The sequence below is a fragment of the Protopterus annectens genome, chromosome 8.part0 (genome assembly GCF_019279795.1).
Source record: "Protopterus annectens isolate FY-2018-M chromosome 8.part0, PAN1.0, whole genome shotgun sequence".
Taxonomy (NCBI): domain Eukaryota; kingdom Metazoa; phylum Chordata; order Ceratodontiformes; family Protopteridae; genus Protopterus; species Protopterus annectens.
Window position 1 is genome coordinate 562,400,213 of NC_056741.1, and position 25,637 is coordinate 562,425,849.

At 43.4% G+C, this 25,637-nt stretch overlaps 1 protein-coding gene across 1 annotated transcript in view; it reads right to left on the bottom strand.

Moving 5' to 3' along the window:
* The window catches only part of EIF2AK3 (eukaryotic translation initiation factor 2 alpha kinase 3), a 928,830-nt gene that overhangs the window by 838,352 nt on the left and 64,841 nt on the right, over window positions 1-25,637 (bottom strand). Inside the window, exon 2 of the mRNA XM_044079283.1 lies at window positions 10,391-10,520. Coding sequence (XP_043935218.1) covers window positions 10,391-10,520 — 130 coding nt within the window. The remainder of the gene's footprint in view (window positions 1-10,390; window positions 10,521-25,637) is intronic.

The following is a 25,637-nucleotide window of genomic DNA, read 5'->3' on the forward strand; positions in this document are numbered from 1 at the left end:
ACAAGATGACCTACTGATATACACTCGCATACAAAAACACCTCCAGTATAAACAAATATTATCAGTAAATACAGACGTATTCTTACAGACATTCCAGAACTTTGAAACGTTTTAAGTGAATTGCCTAGACATAGTCACAGAAGAATTGCTAACTTAAAAAATATGTTGTGCTACAAAGAACAACCGACCAGCTTATCTTATTTCACTAGTAATAAACAGGGTACCTTGAGATGTGAAAATTGGTTTCACTGTAATTTCATCTGTACCAAAAAACATACTGAACATCCTGTAACTGGTAAACCTTTTATTTTGCAAGTCTATGGCAGCTGTAATATGAGTAATTTTATTTATTTAGCAATGTGATGTAAATGTAGGTCATATTACATAGGGAAGACAAACAGAAATTAAAAGAATTAGTCATCACGCCTCAAATATCAATAGGCAAGTCATAACCAATGCAGCACATAAGCATATTACTGAAACTGATTGAACACACACTTATAAATTTTTATTATTAAAAACTTTGCCAGAAGCACTGAGGGGAAGTGACATTAGACTTTTAACTGAACATGAACAGTTAAAATGGATTTTCAGGTTTAAAGTTCACATACCTCCAGGGCTCACTGAAATGGTTACTTTAAAACCTTATCTAAGAGAACTGCATAATCAAGTACATTGATTAGTTCAACATTAGTATAAATTCCATTGTAAGAACAGCTTATGTTATCTGCCTGATGAAGCCTTATGGTATAAGTGTCTCTACATTTGCCTTTTATTATTTTTGTGAATTTTTATTAAACTGAGTTTTATCTGTTCATGGTTCCAGTTACTTTTTTCTGATCATATTCCCTTCCAGGGGTGAGAAGTCTTGGCAAGAAGAGTGAGAGGAGCTCTTTAGGGATGTGGAAGGGAATGGTGCAACCTCTGGACTTTACTGTCCTTGTCCTTTTTTCCTTCATGATGGTCAATCAAGACCGCAAGTGGAAGCCCAAATGACACCACAATGCCTCCATAGTGGGACAGACAGAGTTTCAAAGGTTTTGTGAGATGTTATCTGATTCTGTTCCCCTGAGTGAGGAGCATGGCTCATTTTTTTCAGATGTTTGCCTCTGGACCAGTGATTATTCTGTAAGTTACTCCAGTACTTTACCATATTGTAGTGCATAGGACACGGTGATTACACTCCAAAATTCAGATGAAGACAAATCAGTTAGGTGTTAAAGTGCCGAGAGACCCAACCATAACAGTTGTTAAGCACCCCTCTTTAAGTTGTTATAGTTGGGTCTAGCGCTAGGCAGTCAAACTGCCAGTACTGACCAGTAAATGACAGAGGCAGTACTGCTGTCCAAAGGGATAATATATCTCTTCCTCTTAAAACTTAGAAAGTAGCTAGAATAAAGCAGACACCCACAAAACCTGCACCTCCCATCACAAACCAGACAACACATAAAACACAAAATCAATGTACAGCACAATCACAGCCCTTAAGGCGAAATAACATACCTAACACACTAGTAATAGGTGACTCAATAGTCAGACACACTGACGCCCCACTCACTAGGCTGGACAAGAAGAAGGTTACTGTTAGCTGCCTGTTGGGAGCCAGAATCTGCCACATAACACAAGCACTCAGGTCACTCCAGAACAAGTACAAATATGACTCTGTCATTGTTCTTGTTGGTGTGAATGACCTGAGCCGTACCTCCCTGGACTACATGAAAAGAGACATGGAAGAGCTCTCTGATCATGTAGCCCAGGCGGGTATGATCCTGAGTAGCATCCTGCCCTCACCAAGAATGATACCTCAGTATAAAGAAAAAAAATTATCAATTTCAACAATTGGCTAAGCTTTTGGTGTCATTCAAATGGGATCCAGTGTCTGTCAGCCTGGGATGACATGCTCGACAAGCTGCGTTGCTTCGCAAGAGACTGCTTGCACCTGTCACCCCTTGGCTTTCGAATACTGGCCAAGGCTCTTGCTGCCCCCATAGTGCCTTTTTTAGGCAAGGCTCAAAATTCAAACCCACCTCCGTAAACAGCACAAGTAAAAAACTGAGGGTTATGCTACTCAACGCCAGGAGTTTAAATCTCAAAATGCATGCGCTCAAAGCACTCCTAAGTATGGAGAACGTCGACATCTGTGCAGTAGCTTGAAACCTGGTTCAAGGCTCCAGAGAGCACTCCAGCACTACTGGGCTACAACTCATACCACACATTTCGGCCACAGAACACGGACCGAAACACAAAAGGAGGGGGTGTATTCATATTCATCAAGGATACCCACACCTCCAGGTTAGTGGCGCAGCATGATACCTCTGAGATCATCCATGTGCAACTAACATTGGACAAATCTGCAATGCAAATTGTGGCCTGCTACAGATCACCCTCCATGACCCAGGACCACCACTCTGCCTTTCTGGAGACACTCGAAAACATAAAGGTCCTACCGAACACCCTGATCTTGGGAGATTTCAATTACCCTACCATTAACTGGGAAAACTACAAACTCCCAGGCTAAGCGCTTCCTGGAATTTATCAACTCAAATGCCCTGGATCAGCTGGTAAACTCCCCTACCAGAGGCCACAACATATTGGACCTGGTCATCACCAACATGGGCGATAGGTGCTCCGTACCGGAGGTCAACCAGTCACTGGTTAGATCAGACCATAAACTAATCACCCTGGATGTCCACACCCCACCACCACCCCCAACCAAGGAAACCACAGTGAAAAACTTTTCTAAAGCAAACTTCAACTTATTAAGTCAGAGGTGGTAAGTTTCACAGCCCCCACGCTAAAGGATAACACTGCCCAAGATGCAGAATCCTTTACAATTGCACTCTATGAGCACCTACAAGGATGCATGGATCATGCCATCCCTAGCAAAACCAAGACTCAGTCCCCTAAGAGAAGGAAACCAGTCTGGTGGACCCCTGCCATAAACAGGTTATACAACAAAAGGAGGAAACTAGTTCAGAAAAAAAGCAAATCCCAAGAAGGAAAGACATCCCTGATCAGTATCAGTAAGAAACTAAGGTCCCTCATAAAATCATCCAAGGCTAACTTCGAAAGAAAAATAGCCAAGGGCTCGAAAGATAACCACAAAGCCTTCTTTAGCTATGTCAAAAATCTAAGCGGCAACTCACAGATATGCTCTGAGATAGTGCAAAATAGCACAAAATATACTGAACCTACTGATATTGCCAACATGCTGGTAGACAGATTCAGTACAAATTTCACCTCCCTCTCACCTTCAAAAGGGCCCACAACAATACCGGAAAAGTGTAGTGTCCCGGAAATCACAGAAGCACAGGTGAAAACAGCCCTTTCAAAAGCCAAAAACACAGCATCAATGGGGCCAGATGGTGTCCCAGGCTGCGTCTTGCACGAACTACAGAACAAACTAACCCCCCACCTAAACACGTTGTTCAACCTCAGCCTCTCCACAGGCTACGTATCCATAGAATGGCGCACAGCAATGGTTATTCCGCTCCACAAAGGAGGAGCCACAACTGACCCTGGTAACTATCGCCCCATAAGCCTGACTAGCCTGGTCAGCAAGGCTATGGACCGCATCATCATGGAACTCATTAACAAAGACATTGGGAACCTCCAAACACTTGACCCGACCCAGTTCGGATTTTGTTAAGGGCAGATCATGCCTACTAAACCTGGTTGACTTCTTCGAGACAGTTACCAAGGCCATAGACGAGGGAAAGGTGGTTCACACAGCCTACCTTGATCTCGTCGAGGCGTTCGACACCATTCCTCACTCCGGTATTATAGAAAAACTCACCAGCCTGAACATAAACCCCTACGTCACAAGATGGGTTGCCAACTGGCTTACAGACAGAACTCACACGGTAAGAATAGCGGGCTCCAGCTCTGACTCTAAACCAGTCACAAGTGGTGTCCCGCAAGGCTCAGTTCTGGGACCCCTACTGTTCAGCATATATTTCTCAGAAGTACAGGCAAACACAGGAGGACTATGGCTAACCAAGTTCGCCAATGACTGCAAACTTGGAGCCATAATTGACTCTCCGGCTGACACGGACATCCTCCAAAAAGGCCTTACTGAGACAGACACCTGGTGTCAAAGTCATGGCCTCAAGCTAAATGCCAAAAAATGCATAGTCATCCCATTTGGGAAAAACAAAACACCCACGAATTACCACATAGGCGGCAGCACCCTTAATACAGAAGAGGTAATAAGAGATCTGGGGACCCAGGTAGATAGTAATCTCTTCTTTGACAATCATATTGCCAAGTAGCTAGGAAATCCTTCTATGAGGCCCATCTAATTACTAAGGGGCTCACATCTAGAAATAAAGAGGTTATAGTGCCCCTCTACTCGTCACTCATCAGACCCATATTAGAGTACAATGCCCCATTTGGGATGTACCTCACAAGACACTTCCAACAGCTTGAAAGACCACAAAAGCACCTCACTAAGAGGATTACTGGCCTCAAACATATGTCCTATGCAGCCCGACTGAAAAAACTCCAGCTGTACTCAGTGGCATATCGCTTACTCAGAGGTGATCTCTGCCTGACTTACAAAGCCATGTCCAACTCAGAATTGATGGACATGCTCCACCTAAAGAAATCCAAGTCACTGCGAGCCACGCTCCACCTAAAGAAATCCAAGTCACTGCGAACCACGCACTCTAGGTGAGCTAAACCTCGCCACAACAATAAATAGAACATGCTGGAGGGATAGATTCCTGTCACAGAGACTCCCCATGCTTTGGAACAAAATTCCTAACTACATTAGGCAGAGCCCCTCACTAACACTCTTCAAGAGAAGCCTTGGCGAGTGGATGGGTAACAGAAAGTACACCCCTGGGATCACTTCACTGGCTCTGCTTGACAGAGGCTCAGTTAATTAATCAATGGGGCAGCGAAAGCCGATGCACTCTGGCTAGGCTTAGAAATGCCCTTGGGCAGATAGCCTAGTACCTACCTATGAACCTATAACAGGATGTGTCAGCAGTAAAGTTTTTTGCCTCTTTTCTTCTCTAAAAGGTACAAACTCAAACTCAAAGGTATGTCACTATTTAGTGACTTCAATCCTCAATGAATTGTCAACCATAGACTTTATGAGGAACAGACCAAATAAATGTGGCAAAAACCGGGACTGCTGAGAACCATGAATGCTGAGTGCAAATGTAACAGAAAGCATTACTGCTTTGAAAGCCGTCAAAACACTTAGCAATTTTGTCTCTTTTTTTCTGTAACTTGTAGTACATGGAGCAGCTAAAGCTCCATGCACTACAAAGAATTAAGAATGGATTGATCATAACTCTTTATTAGGTGTTCTTGGCATTCATGTCTTCAACACATAACAGGTTATGATCAGCGACACAATTATAATCCTCTGTGTTGACTTTGCTCATGCAGGAATCTAAAGATACATGACAGTTTAATTTATAAAATTTAAATAAAAATGAAGGGCATGTAAACATACTTCCTAAATCTGTCTATGTCTACAGACTCTTTATTCAGGGGATGAACACCTGGACACTATAAAGTCGAAGCCTTTTCAACAGCAACTGCAGCCACAACACAATAGGTTTACAGTCTCAGTCCAATAAAGGACTGGCCAGAGGATCTGGTCTTTTTCTCCTTGGGGCAGGCACCACAACATCAGGGCATTCCCATACAATTTTTGTCACCAGCATAACACTAATTATCAATGAGTACGACCACATAAGTAGTAGTCTTGGGATCCTGAAAGGCCTCCTGCAGAGTCCTTCTTAGGATATGGGGTCTGTGGGCCAGTCTTCCTGTCTGCCTTACTGTTCTAACATATCCCCAAACTTAGGATCAGCAGGAGGATGAGGTGAAAATCAGAGCCCTTGTCATCTTCAAAATCTAGGCTGGGAGATTCAAGAGGAGACTCTATACCCTTCCTTTTTGAAAGTTCAGCTCCTACAAGACAACACAGGTAATGGGTCCAACGATGAAAATGAAACTAGAATAGGACCGGATACTGCATGGGAATGGGACCCTGCATGAGGTTTCCAGGCCAAATGTCCTGTAGAGTGACAAAGTGGATAACTATAGGGCCATGCAAAGGAAGATTTGTGTTTTGGGTGAAAGCCGACGTGGTAAGAGGGAAAAGCACAACAGTCTGTATTGATAGTACTTAACACCAACACCAATACACAGCAGGATCAGGGCACTGGCATTAACTGCTGAAGTACCCCAAAGCTGATCAGGTCAGCAACACTGAAGCCAAGACCATCAACTTCAATAGCAAAGTCAACAACCACAACTGTCAACATTGAAGGCTGCAGCCCCAAAATTGGCAGTTGGCATCCATACCTGATGGATCAACTTTGGCTTCCTTGGGACTAGCACCAAGATCAAGGGTACTTGTTAGCAAAGCAAAATAAATCTGTGCAATATGGAAGAAGTGAAAAGGTGCCTCTATCCACCTCAAAACCACTCGGGAAGAGGTAGCAGATGTCATCTGCTGGCTTCAAACAAAGGCCTCAACAAGCCTATCATACTTAAATTCTGATGGACGAAAGGACAGAAAATGAGTTAGATCTAGCTAACAGGTCTTGAATCTATAAGTCAACAGACCTCACATGAGAAATTAAACTTACAGTCCTGAAGACTTTAATAAGAGACCATTTTTAAAACCATAATTTAACAACAATTAAGAAACTTCTTTAAGCAGAATGATTAGAATATAAACTACATCCACTTTAGCTTTTCTTGATTGAGGGCCTGAAGAAGTCTGCCTTTCTTTTTTAGGCTTATGTTTCTGTATTACCTTTTTTTTTTTTTTTGAATAATCTCCTTCAGCAATCATGAGTTTTACCACATAGCTGACTCCAACGAGGCCTTCATGACTGAATCTCTGCCAGGGGGGCAGACAAACTCCTTCTCCATTTTCAACAACTTCAACTTGTTTGTCCCTCTTCTCATAAGATTAGAGATGAAATTCTTACAAATTTCACAAACAGCATCAAAATGCCTCTCCCCTAAACAACACATGCACAAAGGATGCTCATCTTGGGAAGGCATAAAATTACTGTACTTGCATTTTTAAATGCCTATTCATTATACCACCACCTTGACAATGAAAAAAAAAATCAACAAACAGATGAACAAAACCAGGAAACAGATTTGAACTACAAACAGCTAAATAACTTTTTTTAACAATGACTGTACAATCACGTCCAAAAGGGCAAAATAACCTTTGTTTTTTTTTTATAAAAAAGTGGTCCCATACATATTTATGCATGCAAGCACTTTCTTTTAAGCAAAAAAGGTTGCTTCACTCCAGTTTACAAATAAAATTACTTTCAAAATGGCTTCCAAACATAAAAGTCTAAACGTGCATGTTTACAGCATTAGTTTTTGTCAGAGGGAAGGAGACAGTTACGTTCCAGACCTAATTATGGTGGATTAGCATGGATAAGTATATGCGAATCAAGTTACGTAATTGCCAAACTGTTAAATTAACAGTATTACAAAAAGCTACCCATTATTCTTTTTGACAATATGTTAATTTAACATTTTGATAATTACATAACTTAATATACAATTACTTAACCACTCTAATCCAGCATAATTAGTGCTGAAACCCAAAGTGAAACAACCACCTCCTTCCTGCCCATTAATATTAACGCCGTAAACATGGCTGTGCAACTTCACACTTCTGCATACAGAAGCAACTTTTAAAGTAATGTGTCTGTATACATGAACATGCTTGCAAGCACTTTTTTATTAAAAAAAACAAAGGTCATTTAGCCCTTTAGACATGATCTTTAAAGTTCATTAACTACAGAAAGGCAAGGGAAAGCAAAAAAAAAGCCTAAGGAAAGGATACTGGAAGACAAAACTACTACCCAAATTTGCAGAAAAATGGAACAATTGGAAATGTGATGTCAATCAGAAGCTGAAGGAAGACAAAATGAAAACAAACGTTACATGAGCTTCTCGTATGTGACTAGTATGAAAGTACAACAAATGAGATCTAGAAAGGCAGATCTATTCTTAGAGCATTAAGGATTAAGGACAAGGAATTAGTAGTCTGAAAAAGCTTCAAATAACAAGGTGACTAATGGCATTAACTCTTTTTAGGAGGATGAACCTCTTCATGCCAGATTTATAGCTAGTATCTTTACAGTTCAATAAACCTATTTGACTACAATTTTTAATTGTTTAATACTTTTTTCCTGTCCCTCATTCCTACCAGTGAAGCAACCTCTGACAGACAGGACTCTGCCCATTCATCTTCCACTCACCAGTGCGAAAACCAGTCGCAGCAGGGTCATCACCCAGGTAGCTATGATGAATTTTCCACTTTCCAGTCCTAACCGCTCACCATGCAGCTAGCTTGCAGACTCACAAATATGAGGGTATGCTATGTCTTCGCCTGTGGGCAAGCACATTCATGCATACTACATGAAGGCTACTGTACAAATACAGCTTTACAAAGCCAAGCACACATCCTTAGTCCACACATCCTGCATGTCATACATCTCTCTCTCTCTCTCCACCCCCAAATGCTAGCACTCCAGAAGACAAAGAACATCATTCTCCCACTGGTTCACTCCCACCTTCTCACAACTTTGTCAGAACCTCCACTGGATGTGCTGCTGGCGATCCTAGGTTTCAGTCAGAACTTTAACCCACTGCTCCATAAATCCAACAGATGCGACTACAATTAAATGTACTGAAGTATCAGCCAAAGTGGAAGAAGATACAGAGGAAAAAACTGGAAAGGAAATGGAGACATGGGAATTTTCCTTTTAAGTTTAGGAAGGGAGGAGGAATAAGGTTCCTGTCCTGACTTAATAAATTTAACTAAATTTTGTTTGAGGAAGAAAGCGAAGATGATCCCAAAGGTTCACCAAACAAAATATTCTTCTTATACTGTTTCTAAGTGAATTGACTGAGTTCTTTACATCAACTGCAGCTGTAAAGACTGCACAATCACTTTAAGCCTATTTGCAGATTACCACAAGCACATCTGAGGTGAAAATCTCCAAAAAAAAGAGAAAAACTTGACAGAAATTGTGAAAAAAGTAGTAAAAAGCTTTCACTCAGATTCTTAACCAAATTCAGCTAAAGACCAAAAAAGCTGTCTGGGGTTGTTTTACTCTGAAACTGCAAAGTATGACAAACAGATCTGGAGAGAGAGGCATCCTTTTTCACAGGGGAGGTGGTTCCAAGCAACATGGGAAAGTTTTATCCATAGAAAGGTCCTAATGTCTGTGGCATTAGTCCTGCTTGAGAGTGAGGGCAGACTCTGCCAAACTGACTTAGTTACCTCATATTTTGTCTTGCACATGCTACAACATTGGCAGCACATTTGTCGACTTGCCTTTAAAATAACACATCTTTCATTAAAACTGGTTCTATTAGAAGAGTTAAAATGTCAGAAGATCAGCTGTGGGATAATTATTAAATTTAAAAACAGACAATGCAGAAAGTATGACACAAACACACAGTGCAGTACTACAAATAAGGAAGTTAAACAGAGGTTCCACCATCCTGAGTGATTGTCTGTGTATACATTAAAGGTCCTAAAGGACCAATAGTGGGCAAATTGTTTCTAGCCAACATCAACTTTGACCTTTCAAGAAAAAAAGCACAAGCTCAATGTGATCTAGCCTTAAACAGTGCTGACTCTGTCTCCTCTCATAATTTCATGTTCATGTCTCTTATTCTTAGCTCTTAGTCTTCAAACACTGTTTTTTTCCTGAAATACACATTTCCTGAACTCGAATTAGTCAGTTGCAGTTATTCAATTGCTACTATTCATGCTAAAGTTCAATTTTATTAACATGTTGATAGCTAAATATAAATGTAACATATAAAATATATACTTAAAACAAATATGCAATAAAATACAAAATAATACAAACTGTGCAAGATATCACATGGTAATTTTAACACAGAACAGGTAGCACAGCCTGGATTTCAAAATCCCTCTTCCACTTCAGTTTGCATATAGTCAACCTGCATTGCCAAACAGCTGCTGAATCAGACCTCAAAATAATTTAGTTACTTGTGAAAGAAGAAATACAGACTGAAAAAGACAGCCAGAAGGTCCATTCCAACTTGCACAATTATACCATTAATAGACTTGCCCACATGAACCATCACATTCTAGGATCCCATGCACCTAAACAGCATTCAGGTTACACGGTGAAAAACTTTACAACCTCTGCACACTCCTGTTTCCAAACACCTACTTGTTACTGTCTAACTATAAGAGAACATAGGAAGCTTGGTCATTGTGACAGTAAACAGCTAGGTTTCTGGCAGGCAGGTAAAAAATTCAAAGGCTAGTACTGAAAAAGTCTTGTGGCAGCAGCAGCAAATCAAAAGGCTTAGAGAAAAAAAATGTAAAACAGGTTCTTACTTCAGGCTTGCTGAGACTAGATGACACCAAAGAACCAGAATCAATGTCCATATCCCACTTCTTTCTCCCATGATTATCTGGGTCCAAAGCAGCAATCCTTCCATCGAGAGTACTGATAATAACCAAAGCCCTAGGGGGGGAAATGTTAGAGAGAGGTGTCTTAAGAGATGCTGGTTAACTGGTTTATCAAATTCAAGCTTATCTTTATTTGTACTACAGTTGTCTGCAAAAAAATAACAGTTTTTTTGCCATCTTTTATTTACAAACCTCTGAAATCATCTGCCTATATCTGTAGGTCAGCTGTCTTGTCTCCCTATTTAAAGGTCAGCAATAATGCCCATATCTCATTCATACACAAGAGTAACTGCACTATCATCTGAACTCCACTGTGATATCACTTCTGCCAATTTGCCTGCTGCAAACAACTGTCTTGCCTTCATAACGTTGCCACTACGCTAGTACTCTCAGCCACTGAACTGAAGGCTAACAAATGCCTGTTGCCTACCCAGCTTCCCTACTTACCATTTTTCTATACCCAACCCTTGCATATGATAAAAAAAACAGCTCCTACAACAAATGTCTGCAACTGGGTGAAGAAGATATAAAAGAAAGTTATGTACTTAACATAGTGATAGATCTGTTAGAGCACGTCCAGCCATAGTATCAGCAGGACTAGGGCTGGTAGGTGTCTGGACTGCTCGAGCATGTGAAACTTTCACAGGCTACCAAAGTTCATCCCCATTTCAAAATACAGTATGATGTCTAGCCCGTCCACATCTGAGGTAACCAAATGAAGCACGAACACACAGAAGGACTACAAATCAAACGCCTATTAAATCAGGGATAAGGGAAGGGGAAAGAAGAAGAATATGTTACCAAAGATGTGCCTGCACTACCAGATCATTAATTATGGAAAATGTATAAATTTTTTCTGGTAAGAGAAGCTACATCCTTAGTAATGGCAGAAGAAAGTCTCAGGCTAATCCGATCTGAGTTTGGCCAGGGTTTGCGGTCTACCAACTCAAACAACAAGGTTACGTAGTTAAAGTTATCAGCAAGACAGAACTACTCACAAGCTGAGATACCATATCTCAACTAGTCAGCAGAATTTCTTTGTTTAATTTGCAACGGGGGGGGATGCCCACTGCATTCTTCACACAGAGTGTTTAGACACACACACACACACACACACACACACACACACACACACACACACACACACACACACACACACTTCAAGGGCACACTATCATGAAGAAAGGGAAAAAGTTTACTTTCTACAGAGAGAACTGTCCACCCACCACAACTTAGGATGGTGCTCAATAAACCTGATCCTGACAAATATGTGTAGGACACCAGACAACAGAATGTGGCTCAACAAAAGAATGTGAACAGCATAGCTTTTGACAAGTGAATCTTCAAAATAAATGAAATGGCTTACACTGACTAATCCTCCTGGGCTCTCCCCATGGGAGTACACACCTTAAAGAACACCTGCACTTGGATAACACATCCAGTTTACAATGCCTTCCGAGTGTGTGTAGAAGACCATATGGTGATGGTATATATTTCATCTACAGCTGCTTTTTACAAATGGACAAATGATGCTGCTCTAGTACACTTGGCCACTGAGCTGAAGGAAGAGGCTAACAGTACTGCATACAATAAAAATGATGCAGTTTGTGAGACATTTGCCTAAAGTAACTTTGGAAAATCTCTGCCTCATTTTTTCTTTTAATCAGAGAAAGTAATAAACAGCGCTGTGCTTTTGCCAACAGTCTTCTCAACCTTGAATCTCAACTGATTGCTCACGTGATGTAGAGGGGATAAAACTTCAATTAAGACCCAGAAGACCTATGTTTCATTAACAGCACAGGTGATGGGAGGGGGAAGTCTCGCAGTGAATGACTGATACAGATTCACCTATCCAGGGAGGGGAGGGGAGCAGACTGACATGCAACACTGGTGGCACATAATGGAATGGATGTTTATCATCTGCTGAAACCAGCCTAGCAAGCCCATGCTGCACACACCAATGCCCCAAATGTAATAGCATGCATGCGCCCTCATGTGAACAGCAAGAGCAGTGCTCACAAGCAGTCAATGGAATGGGGGTGGGTGGTTTGCTGTGATAGCATGCATGCATCCTCATGTGAACTAAGGAGTTAGGTCATGGAATGGGGAGGGGGTTAGTTTGCTGGATGTGCAGATAGACCCATTTTCTAACAGTAAACTCTCACCTCAGAGGGAAACTAAAGGGTTGAATAGGCTCTCTGATCAGGGAACAAATAAACTATATGGCGCCTGCACCATAGGAGGAATGAACTGGCCAACAGTAAGTCGCAGCAATTTGGCAAATTCCATAAAGAAAAAAAAGTAAGGAAAAAATACAAAACAATTGATGGTGCACATTGAAGAAATAACCATGGTGCAAATCCTACACACAGAAAAAAAGGAAAAAAAAGGAATCTCAGCTGACGTATGATCATATCACTGAGAATATACTCCCCTGCAAATGGATCACTGGGGATATTCTGGTTAAGAGTCTGCAGCAACCTTTGGCATTAAGGAGGGTTACTGCAGACTGACCACATCTTTATGGAACATGAAGTATGGCAGCTCAACAGACAAAGATTGTAGTTCACAAGTGTTTCTGGCAGAAGTGAAAGCTACCAGAAAAATGTCCTCCAATTAAGATATTTTAAATCTACTGAAGCTGAATGCTCAAATGGAAGTGGTCAACTTTTCCAATATAAATACCAAAGGGGTACTGGATTCTCTCATGGGTGATCTTAGGAAAGCTTTACAGACCTTCAAAAAAATTAAATAATAACTTAAGGTCCATAAGGAAAGCTGGCATTGCAGCCAAATGTACAGTGACATAATTAAAAATAACTCCAAAATCAAAACTCTGCCCACACAGACACAGAAACTAGTCCACTCACCCTTTTTTTTTAAGATTTGTACATTCAGGCTTCTGTGAAGTGGCAATGATGTTTTATTACTCAGGAACAGAACTTGAAGTTATGTATTTACCATAATGACAGACATGGAGTCACAGTTCCTTCCTCATTACCAACAGGACTAATGCCTGTAGGACTTAGCCCAGCAACAGAAGTCGTTCTATACTACCCACCCCCTCCATTTTACCCATAATGCCGTACTCCTCAGGACCCTTCTCCAGATCCTATAATCAGTGTAAGGTAGAAACATTAAAACTGAGTAACACATCTACAACCATGTCCTAAAAATCATTGGCCAGCCTTGTAAAATCTGAAGCTGGGGAAGCAGACTGGGAAAGGTAATGAGTATGGGACTGCCAATCCAGAGCCACCATTATGTTAAGTATGTAAATCTTATCTAGACTTCTTGCGTGGATCCTTATGAAAGAATACCCCGAATTATGGTGGCACCAAAGGAAGATCTGGATACAGTTTTACAGTGTCTTCCAAAAGTATTCAGCAATGTCCATGTAGCCACTGCACAATCATCATCCTAAAGAACACCCAAGAAGTAGCCATGGCCCTAAATGGGTGTGTCCTATGCTTGGCACATTAGACCTTGTTAAGATTTTTAATAACAAATCTGACACAAAACAATGAAATTCAAAACCCATTTTGAAAGTGTTAACTTTGACATTTTGTACATCGTTCAAAAGAAGACCGACATCGGGAACTAAACAGTTAATAATCTTTCCTGATATCTGTCAACATAAAACTGGAAATGTCTATGAATATCCATACAGTACAACAGATGTCTGCCTTTGCCACAGCAATTAGGAAGGAACACTAGTATGACTGCTGGCCAAAAGTAAATGCGTCTGTTACAACTTTAGGCATGAAGGAAGGATTTGTTCTCACAAACACACTTGTCTTTACAGAACAGTAAACAAGAGCAAATGGACAAAGTTTATAATTCAGTGGTTCTCCTAGGAGAAGTGATGGCTACCACAATCAGAATCTTTCAAGACACAAACTTGAACTATGGAGTTGCAGCAGACTCAAGTGGTGAGAGAGTTAGATTTTCTACTGGCTCCAAGGAGGAACAAAATCCCTCACTGGAGGCTGCAGAAGAGGTGTGCCTTTCAGAAACATACTGTGCACTTTTAAGAGGCTAATGACAAAGAACTGGCACCCTGGTGAAAGTTGCAAACAGATAAATGCACTTTGACTGAAAAACAGCAGCAACCAGAATCAAACATGAGACAAATATTCTAAAAATAGATGGAAGTAGAACAGTGAAAGGATCAATGCTATAGACATTGGTCAAAATGGAAAAGTAGATTCAGTTGTGTTCCATTTCTAGGCAGAGCTTACAATCTGGAGAAATGGTTCCAGAGGATGAAAGCTGTCATTCCCTCATCATAGTGGACAGCCCATGAAACTAAGAGTAGATAATGAAAGTCTGGACAAGGCTTGCCAGTCAAGTGCAACAAAATTCTCCAGCTTCACATAAAGAGGTCCCTGTAGGGAGAATCAGATTTGCAGTTTCAAACAAAAGCCATCAAAAAGAACTCTGTACCTTTGTCTTCTGCAGACATTTAGGAGAAAGAGTAAAAGCATAAGAGAGACCCAGTGGCCCCTTCCAAACATATGAATCCCCCAAATGTCCTCCTGAGGAAGGAATAAGGCAGCAGAAGTTGTTGCATTTGGTACTGGTTACAGATAAAAACAGGTGGCAGCAAGGCTTCCCCAGTCACAAAAATCAGGCTCCACAGTAATGCCGGGCAGAAACACTCATGTGGACTATCTGCCAAAAAGCCGGCTTCTCCCAGGATGTGACCAGTAATAAGAAGGCAGTTGGTAATAGGTTATAAAGGCCCATTCCCAAACTTTACAGCCTATGAACAAAAAGTATGAAAAAAAGGTCTCATCTTCCCATCCTGCATGCTGAGAAACCATACCACATCCATGTTTTTGTTGTGGAAGGTAAAAGTACCTTGGGTAAGGGAATCTTTAAATGCCTGCAAAGTGAGATGTCCTGCTCTCATTTCCAGAATGCTGACATGCAATAAGGCCTCTGCCTTCTGCATCAGTGCATGCCATCTGAACTGTCTGAAAATGGCACTCCTAAAATGGCAGGATCCTTGGTGATGATCAGAGGGAGTGCAGGCCTAGAATGGTCTGCTAAAAGACATGCAAGAATTGAGATTTCACCACCTGTCATGATCCTTGCACTTCTGATAAATTTTGACTGGAAAATCCAGGGGACCTAACAACTGGTTCCACTGAACTGAGAGAATCCACTGCAACACCCTCATACAAGAGTGGGCACTGGACACCATGTAAAAGTAAGTATCCAAGAGCTCCAGCACCCTGAATGCACAGACTTGCTTCACAAAATCTGAGAGACAGTTAAATGGAGAGAATGTTGTCAACAGAAAAGAAAATACTCAACAAGGTAGACTGTCCATCTTGCACCCAGTGAATGACAGACTGTGTTGACATCACCTGGGAGTTACTGGTGTTAATCATTAACCCCAAGGACTGCGACAGAAGATGCCTACATTGTTAAAAGGTAAGGTTGCTGCCTGGAGCCAGTCATCCAGATACAGAAAAATAAAACGACCCTTAACAACCTTAGATGCTCTGCCATAACTGTCAAGTATCTGGGGGCTGAGATGCAGCTAAATGGAAGAGTCAGAAACTGAAAATGAATTACTTATTTGGAAGCAAAGAAACTCCAGGACATCTTTAATGTGCAGGTATGCATCCTGGCAGTCCAAAGAGCACTAATCTCCTTTCAGACACAAAAAGATTGATCATACAGTGACCATGAGGAAAGACCATTATGAAAAGAATTGGTTCAAGCCATTCAGATCCAGAATGGTCTTGAAGTCCTTTGTTTCCCTGGGTACCAAACCAGAGCCTGCAGTTAAAGCCTACCCCCTAACTGGTTTTATGAGACCTCCTGGATTGTGCCTTCGCTCAATGAGGCTCAAGGCCTCCTTTACTGATGCTACCTTTTGTTAGAATGGAATGTCTAAAAGAGGATAAGATTATACTTTAAAGGGGAAGTAGGGGTACTATGTAGCCTCTAGAAATGGTGCTTTACCCACTTTTCCCCGTGATGGCCACACGGTGAGCAAAGTGGTGGGACAGCAGACAACTGACTGCCTAGAGACTGGGCAGGTCCTCACAGAGCAGACTGCAGGCTGAAAATACTCCTAATCATTTTGCCACTTCTGACCAACTTTGGGTTGTCAGCTATTCAGAAAGTTGCCACAACCTCGCATCCTCTTCCAGAACCTCAGCTGTCAAACTTAATTTTCACAGCAGTGAATGTTTTACCCTCTTGTTCCAACTTCTTTAGCTTGGCTTTTTACTGTTTGTCCAAATAACAAGGTTCCATCAGAGATAGCATTTATGAACCTGACCTGGGTGTCCCTGGTAAAGTCTATGTGGCAACGTGAAGCATGGTATCTGAAAGCTATGCCTGTGCCTGCCAAGTTCATGGAGCTATTTGCAGAATTACAATCCATGTACCAAGCCAGACAGGAGACCTACCACGTCTGAATTTGAGTTTGCAATTTCTTCTTGGAAGTCCCTTGTGTGGCAACTCTTCCAGAGTCTTACAAGTTTCATGGACTAAGTATCTCTGGAACCTCAACATATGAGCTATGCAACTGAGTGTAACTTATTATGTATGTATGTATGTATGTATTTATTTGAATTTGTTTACTGAGGTAGAACAATGAACAATTCTGACCAATTTTAGTCTTAGCCTAAGGTCCTAAACTGACTAGACATACAAAATAGACAAGAACACAATAACACATAAGTGAGAATAAAACAATATAATGGCAAAGTAATGATATGAATCATAGATAAATATGAAGTTAGCTGCCCTTCCAGGCCATTTTAAAACTTGCCAATTTCCCTTTTAGTGCATAAATTAACCTATCCCATTTGGTTAGAGACGGACTGTCCTTACCAATCCCATGGTTGATAAAAAGAAGTTATGTCCTTACCATAACGTTCCATGTGGAGTGTTCATCTCGCCTTGGTTATTACACATGGGTTCGGAGCCGATCCTCGGCTCCGTGCCGGCCGACTGCAAGCTCTGCATCGAGAAGAAGCTCGAGGACATCTAATACCCACAATCCCCCTCTGCCTTTACCTCAGATCTAGTTTGCAAGCAAACCAGACATACGCACGCACACATGCCACTATATACAATAATATACATATATACAAACATACCCTGAGTATGATAGTAACAGTACTACTGCAACAGCAGAAGGAGAATACTCCAGACCAGGCACCAAATAGAACGTTCTTCCTAAGGGTGGGAAGGGTGGGAGTGTAATAACCAAGGCGAGATGAACACTCCACATGGAACGTTATGGTAAGGACATAACTTCTTTATGTGAGAGTGTTCAATCTCGCCTTTGTTCTTACACATGGGTAGCGTCCCTAGCTCCATGATCCTGAGGAACTCAAGGGAGAACGTTCTTGAGCACAGTGGAACCAAAGGTTGCCCTATCCCTAGAAACCCTGTCCACTTTGTAATGAGAGATAAATGTATGTGGTTTAGCCCAAGTAGCAGCCGCACAAATAGTGTCTAAAGGTAAGCGAGCTGCGTGAGCCAAAGATGTAGACACTGACCTGGTAGAATGTCCTCTAGGTTTTGCAGATAAAGTTTGGTCAGAGGCTTCATAAACATATGTGATACAGTCAGTTAGCCATTTAGAAAGAGTTCGTTTTGTAACTGCAAGGCCCTTCCTGCTGTCAGCAAAAGCTACAAATAGTTGATCAGATTTCCTGTGATCTTTTGTTCTATCCAAATAAAATCTGAGTTGTCTATGGACGTCTAGTTTGTGCAACATATACTCCAACTTATTAGAGTGGTTTTTAAAGAAGGTGGGTAATTCAATGGACTGGTTGATATTACTAGAGGAACAAACTTTGGGAAGAAAGGATGGATTATTGCGTAGGGATACTCTGTCAGAATGAAATATTAAATAAGGATGTTTGACCGAAAGGGCCTGAAGCTCAGACACTCGTCTAGCAGATGTAATGGCCACTAGAAATAATGTTTTCCATGACAAAAATTTCAATGTGCAACTTGAAGCTGGTTCAAAGGGTGGCAACATTAATTTAGAAAGCAACAAATTTAAATTCCACGGTGATGTCGGACTTCTGACTGGTGGTCTGATATGAAAGGAACCTTTTAAAAGGCTTTACAAAGTCTGTGAGCCATAATAGGCGCCCACATTCTTCTATATGAAAGTTAGAAATGGCAGCTAACTGTACTCTTAAAGTAGCCGGGGAAGCTCCTTCATGAAATAATTCAGTCAAGAATTCTAAAACCTTGTTTAACGGAGCTGTAACAGGGTCCAACTGATGTGACTCACCAGAAGACAAAACGCTTTCCATTTACTGGTGTAAGTCTTTGTAGTGGAAACTTTATGAGAAGCTACCAAAATATCCTGAACCGATGTAAGGGGAATTGACCTGGCTAAAAAGGGAAGCGGAGCAGCCAAGCTGCTAGATGGAGAGATTCCAGGGATGGGTGAGGAACTCCTGACGAATGAGTCAGTAGATCTGGCTCTGGGTCCAGCATCCAAGGTCCCCGAATGCCGTGATGCAATAGAAAGGGAAACCAAATTTGACGAGGCCAGAACGGAGCAATGAGAATTATAGTCCTCTGAAGGTTGTTTGCTTTCTGCAGAAACTTTGCAATCAGGGGAAATGGAGGAAAAGCATATAGGAGACCCGGGGGCCAATCGTGCACCAGCGCGTCCCTGGGGACTTCCCCTGGAGGGGGTAATAGGGCAAAGTAGCTCCGGCATTTGGCGTTCATTGGAGACGCAAACAGATCGCAGGTAGGCTGGCCCCATTTGCGAAAAATCCTTTCCGCAACTGACTGTTTGAGGGACCACTCGTGAGGCAATAGTATTGCCCTGCTCAGCCTGTCGGCTATGACGTTGGATGACCCCGGGATGTGCGTTGCGATCAGAAAGCGACCGGTGGACTCTGCCCATTGCCAAATTCTCATGGCCTCTCTGCATAGTTGGTAAGACCTGGTTCCCCCTTGCTTGTTTATGTACCAGACTACTGACATGTTGTCTGTCTGAACTGCAATGGTCCCTGGAGGAAGAAGGGGAGCGAAGTGTTGCAACGCCAAGAACACTGCCCTCAACTCCAGAACATTGATGTGCAGATTGTCCCTGAAAAATGCCCCCCCCCCACCCTATCAGGGAAGCGTCCGTGGTTATCGTTGCTGACGGTGTGGGTAGCACAAATGGTCTTCCGCCTGATAGGTTGCAAGTCTGTAACCACCACCTTAGGTGTGATTTGCATGTTTCCGTTATCAATATCTCGTGAGTCAGTGGAAGTTGTTGGAATGACCATTGTGCAAATAGAAGCCATTGTAGCACTCTCATGTGCAGTCTTCCCAATGGTATTGCTATGAGAGAAGCTGCCATGAGACCCAGAACTTTCAGAACAATTTTTGCTGGGGATTTTCTGGACGACAGCAGAAGGGAAATGTTGAATTGAAGTGCTACTATTCTTTCTGTCGGAAGTTTTAGAACTAACTGACGAGTATCTAATTCCGCTCCTATGAATAAGATATGCTGTGATGGCTGTAGCAAAGATTTCTCGAAATTTACTGAAATGCCAAGGTGTGTACAAAGTTGTAGGGAGTAATCCCTGGCATGTATCAGTTGACGCCTGGTGGTGGCAGACAGGAGCCAGTCGTCCAGATACGGAAACACCTGGAATCCTAGGCGCCTCAGATGAGACGCTACCACTGCCATGCATTTGGTGAAGACCCTGGGGGCTGTGGTCAGACCAAAGGGCAGGGCTCGAAACTGATAGTGACTGGCTCCCAGCCGGAAGCGCAAGTGATCCCTGGACGCCCTGGCCATTTTGATGTGGTAGTATGCGTGCTTCGGCTCTATTGAGCACATCCAGTCGTGGTTCCGTAAGAATGGAAGGATCGATTGAAGCGTGACCATTCGAAACGTTTCCTTCTTGACAAAGGTGTTGAGATGACTTAGGTCCAGAATTGGCCTCCAGTCCCCTGTTTTCTTTGGAACTAAAAGAACCTTGAGTAAGTTCCGAATCCTATTTGGTCCGCTGGGACTGGTTGGATGACTCTTTTTCTAGCAGCTTTGAAATTTCTGTAGCTGCTGGGTCTCGCAGATGGGGTGGTACATCTGGGAGTTCTCTTTGGAATGGGGGTGGATAGAAACGGGATTTTGTAACCTCTGGTAACAATGCTTTTTACCCAATTGTCTGAAGAAAGGTTCTGCCAGGCCTGAGGGTATAAAGCTAAGCGACCCCCGACTGCCTCCAGAGCAGGACAGTCGGGCCTCCTCTCAGGAGTGCTGAAAAGGTTTGCCAGGAGGTTATCCCTGTCACCTTGGTTTTGCGGACCCCTCTGCCACCAGGGCGGCGTCTTCCACCTCTGCCCCCTCTGCCTCTAGAGGGGCATCACCCTGTGTGTTTGGAAAGACCCTTGGGGTTTTGAAACCACATTTTCCCACCACGTTGCCCTTTGGGGTACGGTCTGGAAGGGTGGAAAACGGACTCCGACAGCAGACAGAGTCTTTCCCTCCTGTTCACACCGGGTAAGGGTCTCCTTTACTTTAGGGCCAAAAGTGTGGCTCCATCAAATGGGGCGTTAGTAAAGGAAGACTTGAAGGCTTCCGCAAACGAACATAAGCGCATCCAGGATTGCCTACGAAGAGCAATCGCTGAAGCTGCTGCCCTACTCGATCCTTCGGCTGCATAGGATATCAGCCTCATGGACGAGTTCACAATGGACGTAAGGGTGTTGAGATGCGCTGTAACTTTCTCTGAGACAGCGGCATCTGTAGCACCCTGGAGGGTATCTCCCAACTCTTTGACTAGATCCCTCTGTAAACGTGTAAAATGGGTCAAATAGTTCAGGGAACGCATAGAGAAAGCCGCTGAACTGAAAATGCGCTTCCCGTATCTGTCCATGGTCCTAGAATCTTTGTTAGGCGGATGGACAGATGAGGAAGACTCCGACATCTCCTTTTTCGTGGCGCTGCCACCACCATGGCGTCTACCGGAACTCCTTTGGTAAGGTAAGCTTTGTCCTGTGGTGCCGTGATGTACTTATTTGGCTTCCTAGGGACAGGTTCCACCGTGTCAGGAGTCTCCCACGCCTTCGAGCAATCAATTCCATTAACTCATCAAAGGCGGAGTGACCCAGGAGGAGGAAGGACGGGCACCAAATGCCTTCAGCAAAACTGACTCATCCTCAGAAGGGGGGAGGGCTTGCCAGTCACCTCTCTGTTTAAGGATCTCCAAGATGTCAGCAAAAGAGACATCCTCTGAAGGTGACTTAGGGGACCCTTCTGACTCATCTAAGTCAGTATCAGATGTCAAGGATTCTTGTGGAGAATCCAAGTGTCTCCTCTTACACAGTCTTTTCCTAGGAACTTCTTCGGGGAGCATCCGAAGAAGCCTCCGAGGAAGAGGGGGCACCCTCCAGGGGTGGCTGAGACACTGGTGCCCGACGCTTGGACATGGCCGTGGGTGCAGAGGAGGATAACGGTCCTTTGCGGGGAGGAGAAGCTGTACCTGCTGATGTGGTTGTCTGAGTAGACAACACCTTCCTCATGAGGTCGAAGGCCCCGGGTCCCGAGTCGAGGTATCTCCGGTTCGAAGAAATGGGAAGAATCCCCGAAACAGGAGCCGAAGGCACCGACCCCGAGGACGGAACCGAATCGATCCGTGCCGAGGCCCCGAGAGGGAGAGTCGGAACCGAAACATCGGTTCGACTCTCAGTCCCGGAACCAAGGACAGATCTTCGGGCCAGAGACTCCGGTACCGGATCGGATGGAGTCGAGGTAAACGGTGCCGACCGAGAAAAAGACGGTTCTGGCACCGAGGGCTCCACAATCATCAGGTCAGCTTCTTCCGGCTCCGAAGACTGAACAGGTCTCGGAGGAGGAACAGATGGAGATAGTGGCAGGCCTTCAAGTCTCGACATCAACTGAGAGGAGACCGAAATAAGCTTGGACAGGGCCGTATGCTCCATAAGTTTCTGCACCACACGGTCCACGTCGGTGTTGGAAAGGGCTCTAGAAGAACGAGTCGAAGGGATCGAAGACGGCGCCGACCTCAGCAGAGTCGGTGGAGGGAGCTCCGTCACCGGTTCCAAGACTCGAGGCTCGGGAACTGCCAACAGTTGAACACTCGGCCCCGAAGTCTGTGGAACCGGTGATCTAACTAGACTCGAAGAGCTCGGAGCCGATGACTTTGGCTCCGACGCCTTGACCCCTTCAAGACTTGGATGCCTGGTCTGAAGCATCCAGAGCCTCCTGGAAAGAGGGTTTCAGCAATCCTCTATCCATCAGTTTCCTGCGCCTATCTGTCATGACCCTCCCACTAAAAGAGTGACAAATAGAGCAGTCCTCTTGTAAGTGGAGAGGGCCAAGACAGTAGACACAGGAACTGTGGTTGTCTGTGACCGACATTTTTTGGCCACACTGACAACGTTTAAAGCCAGATTTCATCTTTTCAGACATATTGAAAAAGAAAAGACAGTCCAGTCCAGTAAAAAGTCCAATCCAGTAAAGTGTCAAATCCGGTTATAAAAGTCTGTTTGATACTAACTAAAACAAGCTTTTAGTCAAAATTGTCAAATCCGTGAAATGCCTAAAGGCAAGACTATAACAAGTATCTAGTCACAAGTCCAAGAAGGGGTAGGCCCCGAAAAGTCTAAACTCGAAAGTTAACTAAGTTAACTATTCTAATTATCGAGAAATTCTAATGACTCACACACCTATTCCTATACTTTAAGTAACTAGATAAAAAAATCTGAAATTTAAACAGAATAGATAAAAATCTTATCTGTACAGCCTCGAGCTAGTCTCCAACGATGCGTATGCAGCAGCGGCAAACTAGATCTGAGGTAAAGGCAGAGGGGGATTGTGGGTATTAGATGTCCTCGAGCTTCTTCTCGATGCAGAGCTTGCAGTCGGCCGGCACGGAGCCGAGGATCGGCTCCGAACCCATGTGTAAGAACAAAGGCGAGACTGAACACTCTCACATTTATATATTCCCCCTCCTAATGAGAATAAGCGGGGTCATACCACAGATAATTTGAGGGGACCCAGCATGGGATAAAGCATTTAGGAGTAGTCCTGGGGTAAGTTTTCTGTTTCACATCCACAGATCCAAGTTGCACTTGAAAATGGACAGGAATTAACTTTGTTTTATGTGGATGGAAAGTCTGTCCTAGAGCAGCAGTACCACTGTAAGACATACCTGTCCTTCTAAACCATTCTGTTGATGTTGCAGAAAAGGTTTAGATCTCTAGACTAAGTATTTTTGATGCTGTTCGACTTGCTGATGTGCAGTAAATCTATCAGTATTCTACTGGAGGATGTCTTGTTAGCCAGACTCAGGTCACCTCTTAGCAGTCTGTAGGATACAATGCATTAGTGATACGGTCTGGACAGACACATGCCAAAGGGGGCATTATATTCAGTGATTGGCCTAATGAAGATTGGCTAAAGAGGGACAATGACACCCCTAGATTTAGACACAATCCCTTTGTTTATAAGTGGTGCAATACAGAAGGACTTTCTTAAACAATGGGACATATGGTGGTCAAAAGTTAGACCACTGTACAGATAAAGTACAGCTGTGTACACTTACCATAAATGTAGATGTTCGAGTGTATTCACTGTTGCAGTCATCACACTTGGATTACCTGCCTACAGGTAGCCCTCAGCCGGCCCGAATACCAGAGACTTAGTATTTCTGCGTCAGTTGCTGTCACTCCAGGACTGACATCAGGTCGTCAAGAGTATAAAAACAGGCAGCCGACGCCATTACATCAGTTTTACTTGCCCAAATGTCAGGAGCCCCCCAAATAGGGAGCTAAGTTATGGTGGGGGAAAATACCAGTAAAAAGTAAATACCAATACCCCTGAAAGGGGGGAGTAAAAGGCATAGAGAGTTTAGAAAGAGAGAGAGAGAGAGAGAGAGCAGGGGGCTGGAGGGAGGGAAACCAGGACTGCAAAACTGAATACACTCAAACATCTACATTTATGGTAAGTGTACACAACTGTACTATGTTCTTCGTGTTTCACTGTTGCAGTCATCACACTTTGGTAGATTCCCAAAGCTGAAGTAGGGTGGAGGCAGTCAAGAAGAGTTAGGGCTGGCTAGAATGCCTTGCAGGACTGCTACTGCTGCGAAACCTGCCCTGGATTTGGAAAAGATAGGCAGGTGGTAGTGCTAGTGCTTGATGAAGGTGTGTACATAACTCCAGAAAGCAGCTTCCAGGATGTCCCTGGTAGGGACTCCCCTAAGAAATGCTGTAGAGGTAGATGTTGCCCTAGTGGAATGTGTTCTGACCCCCTGAGGAGTTGGCTTCCCATGGTGCTTGTAGCAGAAATGGATGCAATGTGCTATCCATTTGGAAACTGTTTGCTTTGAAATGGCCTTGCCCTCTGCCCCCATTGCAAAGCTGACTAGTAACTGGTCATATTTTCTGAAGGGCTTAGTCCTATCATTGTAGAATCTGAGCTGTCTGTGCACATCCAAGGAGTGCAGGATCCTTTCCCCTTAACTCTGTTGGCAAATATATGGATTGGTTGAGAGCCACACTGGACACCACTTTAGGCATAAAGGAAGGGTTTGTCCTGAGGGAAACCCTGTCAGCATGGAAAATAATGAAGGGTTCCACAGACATAAGTACTTATAGCTCAGACACTCTTCTAGCTGAAGTGATGGGCAGAAGCAATGCTGTTTTCCAAGAGAGGAATTTTAACACTGCTGATGCTGCAGGTTCAAATGGGGTAAGTGTAAGCTTTTCCAGTACAGAGTTATGGTCCCAAGCAGGGGTGGGTGCTCTCCTTGGTGGCCTTAAGTTGTTTGCCCCTCTCAGGAACTGTTTGATATGAGAGTGCGGGAAGAGAGGTGGCTCAGTGCTGTAATGAGCCGAAATGGCTGAGGCATATATCTTAATGGAGGAGAAGAACAGGCCTTGGTGGAGTACATCTGCTAAGTAATCCAGGATTAGAGGCAGGGAGGGCAGTGTTGTCTCTTCTTCTTTAGACTGAATCCATGAGCAGAACCTTTTCCACTTATCAGCATAGGATTTTCTTGTACTGGGTCTTCTGGCTTCACGAATGACGTCCAGCACCTGCTTGCTTAGGGTTGCTGGGGGAGAATTCAAGGGATAAGCCAGGCTGCAAGACATAGGGTTTGCAGTTGCAGATGCAAAATCTGTCCCTCCTGCTGAGACAGCA